The following is a 9650-nucleotide window of genomic DNA, read 5'->3' as shown; positions in this document are numbered from 1 at the left end:
AGGGCCTGAGGGGGGCAGCGGGGGGGGCAGCGCTATGCCCGTGGGTGGAAGACGAGCGGGGAAGCGGCCTGCCTCCCCCACCAGATAAACCGCCCAAAGATAATTAGTAATCAAAGCAGCCAGGAGCTAAGCTTCCCATCTCGGCCCCGAGACACATTTTCTCAGGCAGATCCTGGCGGATTTGCGGTAAATTTATGGAAGTTTTAGTGCTTCTGACAGGCGGCTTTCGTGAGAACGATGACACTGGAGGCGTCAATAGCTACATTCAACAAACACGGGGCGACAGCTCTGCTGGGCAGCCAGGAAGGGGTGTCCCCCCACCCCACCTGAGCATCCCGGAGGGAGCACGAGGAGCCCCCACGCTAGAGCAGCACCCGCTCCGGCTCAGAGCCCTGTCTGTCCCCTTAAACCGAGAAATCGCCACTTTTAATGGGCCATTAAACCAAGAAATCTCCGCTATTAATGGCTAACAAGATTTCCAGAGATTAAAAAGTCGAAAGACTGGGGGGAAGAGTAGAGATGTGACACTGAAAAAATCCAAGTCTATTTTTTTAATCTTAATTTTCTGAGTAAATGAGTAATTCTGAGAAAATGAATAACTTTCTGATACACTTAAGATTTTCTATCCTGAAGATGATAGCGTAGCACTTCCTCACCTCTGCACAGGTGGGGACTAAGGGGTGGCTGTCCCTAACCCAGGTCACACGACCACCTTCGCCTCCACGTGTCATCAACCAGAGACGGGCGGTAAGTGAAGACCCTCACACCTCATCCCTGGGCACAACTGCGGGTCTAAGCTCCCAGGACAAGGCACAGGCAAAGTCTGACTCGGATCTCTTGGGATTTTAAAAGCCTGTTTAAATGTATTCATTCTTGCCACATCAGTGTACTGAAGCACAGAAACAGTGACCACCTCGCTCAGGATAAACGCAAGGACAGATCCACTGGGAGGGACAGTAACAAGCTGCTGCTTCCCCTGAAAGAAGGGATCGCAGTTCTCCAAATATTGACACGTGCTTGTAATTCATACAGATTTTTCCTCTGATACAAGTAGCTCAGGAAGAGTATTTTACCCATGAATAATTTCGCTGAAGCTTCACTTTTTCTTGTCAAGAATTTGAGAGGCAGAACTGCAACACAAAATGGTGGCAGAGGAAGGGTGGCACGCATTGCTAACACAGGTCCCAATCTACCTCCACCAGCGTAAAGCCCATTTTTCCTCACCTTTCCTGTTCATCCCCATCTGGAGGCATTTGAGCAGCCGGCAGTACTGGCATCTGTTGCGCTGTTTGCGTGACATGACGCAGTTCTTGTCTCGACTGCATCTGTAAACCCGCTTGTTGCAGATGCTCCTTTTGAAGAACCCCTTGCAGCCCTCACAGGAGATGATCCCATAGTGCAGCCCCGTGGCTCTGTCCCCGCAGATCAGGCAGGTTCGCTGATCCACCCGCTCATCTGCAAGAGAAAAGGAAAGGCCTCGCGGTCAGCAAAACGGCTTCAGTTCTAGATATTCATAAGACACAAAGTCCAGAAATTCTCAAACAGTGGCAAGAAGAATCAAGAAAAGCAAACCCCAAGTTGGTTTAAAACCGCCCGTGGTCCCCCCGCGGATCAGAAACGAGCGTGGCTGGGGAACAATACGTCGTTTAGGCTGCGAGGAGCCCGTGTTCCAGCCGGGAGAGGCCACATCGCGGCACAGCCTGCCCCTGCCACCACACAGCATCTCCGCCCTCCACGGGCAGGTCACACCCCCTCACCCAGGGGCCAAACGCCCCCCCGAGTGGCTTCCCTGGCACCACCTGCTGAATTCCCTCAACGAAGAACAGAGATGAGAGCAAAGAAATGGATGATGTTAACTCATCAGCGTGGCACAAGCGCGCTGTGTTGCCCCTGAAGTTTATTTTATTCCTAGTTTTCATGTTTTCCTCCAAATGCTCCACTCGGTGGCCAGTGGGGCCAGCACCTGCTGTGGGCACACAGGAGGAAAAACCTCGAGTTTCTGTAAGGTCAGGGTTGAGGAAGAGGCAGTGGCTGTGGGGCTCGCGCAGACCCATCGCGCAGCACTGGAGAACAGCAGCACATGGCTGCAAGGGGAGGCTCCATCCTTCACTTCCCCGCACTGGGACGGGGCCCCGGGAGCAGGGCAGAGAGTGTGGCCCCCCCGGCAGCCTCCGGCTCCCCCCAGCAGCCTCCATCCAACTGTTCCAAGGGAGGAACAGGAACCTGCGGGGGAAAAAGGGTCTGAAGAGCCCCACCTCGACTGCACTGACCAGGGTGTGCAGATACACAAACCGTGCTGGGCGGGCACCAATGGACGCAAAATAGTCACACCTCGTGCGTTCCTGTCACACCTCGTGCGTTCCTGTCACACCTTGTGTGTTCCTGTCACACCTCGTGCGTTCCCGGGGACAGGCAGAGGGACCCACTCGCCTCCTCCTGCAGCTCCAGCAAAAGCCTCTCGGCACAAGTCGCTGCCTGGAACCCAAGTGAATTACCTTATTTGTTCTTACAGAAACCACGGTACGGTTAAGCCACAGCGATGTGATTTTACTGTTCCTTTTCCAAATCTTTGGAAGGCTTTTGGATGGCTGAAAATGTAAATTGCAGGACTCCCATCAACAGGAGCCATCACATTAAATTCAGTATCTTAAGACTCCTACATTGCCTCGGTGACAGAGCAGGGACGATGTGCAGCTCACGAGAACCTGCAAGCAGGCCGTGGTCTCCAGCGATCTCCACAGACACCGATGTCAAACGGACAGGAGAAGGTCCAGGGTGGCTGGAGAGACGCCGGCAGATAACCCAGCTGGAGCCACATCACCCTGTCTCTGCACAGGGCGGCCTAAACCCCGCTCACAGAAACAGTCAGGCAGGCTTAAAACAATGCCAGCAAGTTGCACCAGCAGCTTTTCCTCTGGCAGATGTTTAGCACAGCCCAACAGCTTAACCCCTCGCATGCCGGGCCAATCTGCCTTCCCCGCCCCAGGGGTTTAACCCGTTGGTATCCCAACAGTCGCCAACAGAGCTGCATTTTGAAGATGGGGGCTCTTCAAGTGCGTTCAGGGGTACACACAAATCTGCTGGTTGCTTTCCCAAATGACAAATCATCATTACCCCGATGACGAGATCCCCCTGGCTGAGTGAGGCAGGGAGGCACCGAGGAACAGAAAGGACATGGCTTTGCTTTGGAGCAACAGGACTTGAGGAAGCACACTTCTGTCTTTCACCCGATTGCACATTTCCTAGGGATGCTGGTTAAACCAGATTACTTCTGGTATTTCTTGGCTTGAACGCACGACTGTGCAACCTCCAACAGGCAGAAATACCCACAGCTAAGGCAGGACCCAGATGACAACGATTCTCTGCAGCTCCCTGGGGACAGGTGCTGCACGTGGTTCTCCACGCCAGCCTCGTGTACCCAGAGTTGGCCCCTTCCCTCTGGAGTTGGTGTGATACACACTCTTCACCCCATTTAGTTAAAGACAAGCTGCTCAGGAGACACGAGAAGTGCACACGCTCTCCAGGACCCGCCCTGCCGACGCAGGCTGTGCTGCGGAGGGAGTCATTCCCCTACGGCCCAACTGTTCAGAACACAGAGGAGAAACTTCTGCAGGACTCACACGACAGCCACAATCAAATTAATGGGGGGCTCAGGAGCATGTGGCAGTGCTTGGGGGAGGCACCCCAAGGCAAAGGTTGTCTCTTGGGAAGGGGAAGGTGGGACAGCCCAGAGCTCACTGGTGGAGCTGGGGTGCAGAGCAGCCAAAGCTGCTTTTCTCTTCCTCCGAGACAGCCGCGAGCTGCAGAGCGAAGGCACCCGAGGGCCAGTGCTCCTTTAGGTACGTCAGGTGACGGGAGCAGAAGAGGGTGACCCAGATGGCGCCCTGGCACCTCAGCAGGGACAAAGGCTCCTTCCAGACAGCACCCACGTGGCCAGGGCAGCGACTTGTCCAGGTGAGGAGGCAATTACAGTGATGGTCTGGTGAGATGGTTGAGGGCCACACGGTGCTGGAGACGATGGGTCTCCATGGGTAAAGGAAAGAGCTGGAGAAGACAAGTAACAGGAGGTGGGGAGAGGGCAGCGAGAGAAGGGAGACAGAAAGACCAGGTCAGAAAAATGTTGAGACAGTATCAGGGTCAGAAAGAATAAAAAAATCTTGAAGAACAGGAAAAAGGAAAAAAGGCACAAATTCAAACCAGAGAAATGATCTGACATGATTACTCTAAAAAAGCTCAACCAGAGCAGGAAGGGAGGAAGGAGCAGGAGATGGAGCGGTGCTCGGGCGCTGCCTGCGCCCACCATCCTGTGCAGGGACCTGACACCGGGCGGACACACAACTGCCCCGGCCCGCAACCCGCCTGGGGTCCTGCCCACAGCCTGGTCTGTGTCACCCGTGACGCGATACAGACCTTGAGAAACCCCAACCTTAGGATGGCATCGGCTTGTGAAGATGAGCTGGTTCAAACCCACTTCAGCATGACAACACCGAGCCTGGTTTTCCTCACTTAAAGCTGGTTTTATCTGCAGGATTTTTGGAGTGGCAGGAGGCAGAAGTCACAGTGAAGTCCTCTCCAATCTTGATAACGCCTGAGCAACCTGACAAACCAGTGTGTAGCTTTGTACTACTGGAGAACATGTGAAGGCAATAGAAATAAATGAGCAAAACGCATTAGGATCAGAAATGAAACCAGTTTCCAGTTACACGAGCCAAGTAAAAATCTAAACCAGCTGCTCTTATTCACAAGCAGCTTTCTCCACAGTTTAAACCCAGTAGAAACCACAACCAATCTGTATTAAACTTTAAAAGGCTTGCTAATGCACAGCACGCAAATTTGCACTTTTCTGCAAATTTCACTGCCATTGTTATAAAACCTTAAAAATAAAGGGATGAATAAAGGAAGTGCAAGCTTTAACTAAGGAACCCTTCACGGTGTCATCACCACAGTAAAACACTCCCAGTTTTACAGGACAGACAACCTCAGGTATGTGCTCACAGAAGACTGCAGAGGAATGCTGGTAGGGATCAGGGCTGGGGCTATCTGAGCATCTCCCTGAAGGGAGGCAGCTAAACCTGACTTTGTAGTCAGCAATTGCATAATCTCTACCTTCAGCTATCTGATAAAGGCTGGAGGGGGGGCCGGGGGATTAGCCTGGGACAGAAGAGTCCTCTATCCGCAGGGTTTAGCTCAGCCTCAGCTTAACTCCCGGCCCTCCCCCTGCTCCCACCAGCGGCGCCATAAATCGCGGGCGCTGGGGGATCCTGGGGTCAGCAGCCCCGGCCGGGCTCGCTGCCGGACACGCCGCGCCACGGCGGAATTCAGGAGCCACGAAACCACCGGTTTAGCCACACGGCAAAAGGCAGAGGAGGACGCGGGGGGCTGCGGCAGCGTCCCGTGGGGGTCGCGGGGCTCCCTCCTCACCCAGCGTGGCCGAGGCTGTGAGCGAGGGCTCATCGCCAGGCGCAGCTTTTTTGTTGGGGGAAGAATAGGGCTGTGGCCTGGAGAACATGGGGAGCCTGGGTGATTAAAGCCAGGAGGAATCCAAATCCTTCCCTGGGTGTCCCCATCGCCCCGCTGGCAGGGTGACGGCGAGGAGGTGTGGACGGCTCCATCGCCACAATCCCCGCAGAAACTGGTAACTGGGTGCGTTTCCAGATTCAAATTCACCATAGAACAGCCGCACGCACCATGAACAAAGACACAGACCTCCGGGGACGACAGAGGTGCCCGTACACCCCGTAAACTGCCGCTCAAACGAAACTAGTAGATAAAAAATAATCACCTGCAGAAAGCGTATGAGTTTCAGAGGTTTAAAAAATCCTGTAGAAACCATGACCAGGCCCAAGACGCTGCCCCCGCGGCCCGCGGGTTCGCCGGCTCCTGACCTTTGCTATTTTTCACCCTACTTAATGCAAGCGCCTTGTGCAGGCGAACGCGGGACAGCCGGGGCAGAATCCCGGGGAACTTTAGAGAAATGGGAAAGCACGGGCAAATTTAAAGCAGTTTTGCGCTGGGGGGGGGTGTGCTCTGAACCCCCTTAACCTTGAAATTCCACTAGAATGTCGGAACACACAGTGAGTATAACAATTTTAAACGCTCCCCTCCTCCCTGGCTCTGTTAGCACTCGTCTCACCGATTCCTCTGGTTTTAAAAGCCATACAAGGCAGATTGGCAAACAAAGCAATTGATAAGAAGCTTTTTCAAATACCTTGCCCATGTTTTATTTCAGAGAGGGCTGAGGAAGATTCCCCCCCCCCCCCCTTCCTGACGGGTCTTACATCTAACGCACGCATACACGGGATATTCCGGCTTTGTTCTCACAACCCATTGTAGCGGGGGCCACTAAATCAAACAGTTGCTGCTACGACAAAAGCACTCACAAAAATCTCAACCTCATCTTGAACCCTGAAGATTTTTATGGCTACTCCCTCGCTAACCCCTCCCCAAAGCCACATTAAAGGATGTATTGTTTTCAAAGGTCATGGTAGGTTTCATACCACATTTTAATACAATGTAAATTCTCCAAGAATATTATGATGTTACACAAGAGTCACAGAAGACAGAGTAAGAAAGAGAAGAAATCTTTCTGTGTCTATGTTTTATAAGACAAATAGTAGAAGCAATGCACTTATTTTTCAAGACTTGCTTTTTTCCCTCAGCGAAATGAGTAGTCGTGCTAATTTTATTGAAAAGAAAATTCCTGTGAATTTCCAAAAGGAAATACCTTAAAATCCTGCTGAGGCACACGGCAAAGACACGTACAGAAAACACTAAAGCGCATGAACGAGCATGTGAAATGCAGAGCAAATAAACTGAAGTTCGGGGACGCAGGTCCAGCCCTCGGCCAGCCCCCATCACCGCTCCCACCTGTGTCACTCCTGCGGCCCAGGTCCCCGAGGAGGCCCCGGGAGCGGCCGCGTCGCTGGAGGGGACCCCCCCGCCGTGAGGGATCGCCCCCACCCCAGCAGATGAGGTTTAAAACTGTAGAGCACCTACAGCTCCCTGCGCGAGATTTCCCTTGGAGAGAGGGCTGCGTGTCGGTGCAGCCAGCTCGTGCGACTTGCAATATTGGTGCTTGATAATGGAGAAGAAACAAAGACTTTATTTCCTAGAGTGAGGCCGAAAGTGAAGGCACAAACCCTCGCCCAAGCCCCCGGAGCGGACGCTGCCGGGATTTGATCCTGCTGAAAAGCAAGAGGGAGGATGCACGAAGCTGCAATTGGCAAAACTTCCCATTTCTACAAGAGGTGATTTACAGCTAAGAAAATCTTCCCTAGCTGAAAAAAAGATTACAGACGACACTCACCACCGCAATTCATTAATATATTTAATGCCTTTCCAACTGCGTATCATTTATTTGCTTTGCGATTAGCTCGCCCTGACACACACCCCCCCCAGTACCCCCTTAGCTGGGTTTAAATCTCCAACAGCCAAACACCAGCTGTTTGGGGAGGGGGAGCGGAAGATCTCACACATGTGTTACTTAAATCCGAACAAAATCTCCCTCGCCTCTCATGATGCCTCAAACACAAACAAATGTGTTAGGGTTTCTTTTTCTCCTTATCTTTCCCGACGATTTTTTTTCATCGTCAATTTTCAGTTTCAAGGAAAACATCTTGTTAAATTCGAGACACAGAACCGGAGTAATTCCCTCCCCGCTGCCGAGTGCTGCATTGTCCAAACAAGCCCACCCCCCAAACCAGGCGCGTTTGCTTAAGGGGCTTTTCTTTAACTTATAATCGATGAACACGGGGATTAAATTTTCTGTTTGGTGGCCCCTCCCCGGGACAGCAGCCACCTCGGCAGCCGAGGCCATCGCCGGGCACACAATGGGCCGGGGCGTCCCGCTCCCACTCCCCCATCGACCCCGCAGATGGGGGTCCCAGCCCCACGCTGGACACGGGCGAAGGCACCAAGGTCCTGCCTAGCCAGGCTGGGCTCAAAGAGCAGATTGTGCTGCCCTGGATCAGGCCGGCCACGGTGAGAGCCTGAATAGAATTAACCCTCTGTGAACTAAAACAAAAACATTTGTGTGCCCAGCTGGGATAAAGGTTAATTTAAATGGACAAGCCTCCTCAAGTCCTTTAAAGAAAAAAGAAGAAGAAAGGGAAAGGCTGCTGCAACCTTATTCTCTGTACTGTAAAAAGACGTTCTGCTTAGGGAGACTTAAGGGAGCATGGTTGCATTTTAAAAAGCACTGAGTATTGAAAAGAGGAGAAACGCTGCGACAGGGAAATGGCCAGCGCATCTCAGCTTTGCTCTCCCTTTCCAGTAATGAAATCCAAAAGTCACAGCCTTATTCCACACTGATTTACTTTCTGCCAAAGAAGAGCTAGCTCAGAAAACTCTCCTAAAACCCCCAGAAATCAGGGGTTGCTCTTTTTCGTGGAGGTATAAATCAAGAGCGTGCAGCTGATGAAACCCATCACCCTTCCCTTCCCCGGGCTGGGACGGATCACCATTTGCATATCAAAAACTCATCTGAGAAATGCAACTTCTCCGGGCAGGCTGGGAGCCCCTGTCCCCTCCTCACCCCAGCACCCAGCCCCGCACCCCAGAGCACCCACATCCCGCGGGACCCGGCGCCGGCCCCACAGGAGCCGGCCAAGGGCCAAGGGCCGCGGCGAGCTGGTCGCCCCGCTCCATTGTGCGGCACAGGGGGACGGGCGAGGGGGCCTGATCCTTCACTCCGGCCAGTTGTCGCACAAAGAGTTTGGAACAAAAGCCCTCGGCACCAAAATGTGCCCCCGGTAGCCGAAAGGGCGTTCGCAGCGGCTCTAACAGGCACAAGGGTCCCACAGCCCGACCCGCGTCCACACCGTTGGCAGATCGACTCCGAGTTTACAGTTGCTCTCCCAAGGGATCAACTTTCTCTAATCCAATTTAAGAAAAATCAAGCTTTTGGCATGGTCCCCTGCCCTTGCTCCAGCACGGCCACACGCTCCAAATCGCAATCCGGTTTAGACTCTGTTTTTTTTAAAAATTGACACATTACAAAGCAGTAAGGTTAAAAACTTGACCTGCCTGCCTAAAAATAATTCTCTTGGACCTGTTTAAGTTGTCCAGACGTGCAACGACTGAGAATGAAGAAGAATTAAGAAAATCTAAGATTAAAACAACAACAATAAACCCCGGCAGTCCCTGCCTACAGGGAGGCAGGGCCTAAGCACAACTAAAAATAATGACTTTCCAAAATGTTCATTACCCAAACACACTACGCGCTTTCCTTAAATATTTTGGCCTTAGTCTGAGGAAGAGCTTTTCCGCTGTCTTCAATCTTAGGGGAAAAAAAAAAAAAAAGCTGTAAAATATCAGTGAACTCCTATTAGTCCCAGGAGAGATGGAGCTACGTTATCAAGTGCCTACATGACCCCGATACTATCAATAATTAACAATACTAAAAAAAGCTCTTCCAGATGGTCAAAGGGATCAGGAAGTTTAAAATATAAACAAATTAAGCCACAAAACAAACTAAGACCCTTTCTTTTTCTTTTCTTTTCTTTTTTTTTTTTTTTTTTAAATTGCATAATCCGGTTCGCAGCTGAAGGCGGCGATGCCCGGCCAGCACACGGCAGCTCGGAGCCGCCTTTTAAAAAAGAAAAGAAAAAAAAGAAAAGGAAAAAGCCTTCACGGGTGTTTCCCTACGGCCT

The 9650-nt window shown here is 52.0% G+C and overlaps 1 protein-coding gene across 3 annotated transcripts in view; it reads right to left on the bottom strand.

Annotated features, from left to right (window-relative positions):
• NR6A1 (nuclear receptor subfamily 6 group A member 1) overlaps nt 1–9650 on the bottom strand; it is a 68373-nt gene that overhangs the window by 16060 nt on the left and 42663 nt on the right. For 2 of the 3 annotated variants that reach the window (XM_026860613.1, XM_026860614.1), the window contains exon 2: nt 1225–1455. In XM_026860613.1, the coding sequence (XP_026716414.1) occupies nt 1225–1455 (231 nt within the window). Of the gene's footprint in view, nt 1–1224; nt 1456–4426; nt 4512–9650 lie in introns of those variants that run through there. The other variant, XM_026860616.1, reaches the window with a different exon arrangement.

The sequence above is a fragment of the Athene cunicularia genome, assembly GCF_003259725.1.
Source record: "Athene cunicularia isolate RWA chromosome 17 unlocalized genomic scaffold, athCun1 chr17_part1, whole genome shotgun sequence".
NCBI lineage: Eukaryota > Metazoa > Chordata > Aves > Strigiformes > Strigidae > Athene > Athene cunicularia.
The sequence above is the reverse complement of the archived record's forward strand: the minus strand, read 5'-3'. Positions and strand labels throughout refer to the sequence as shown.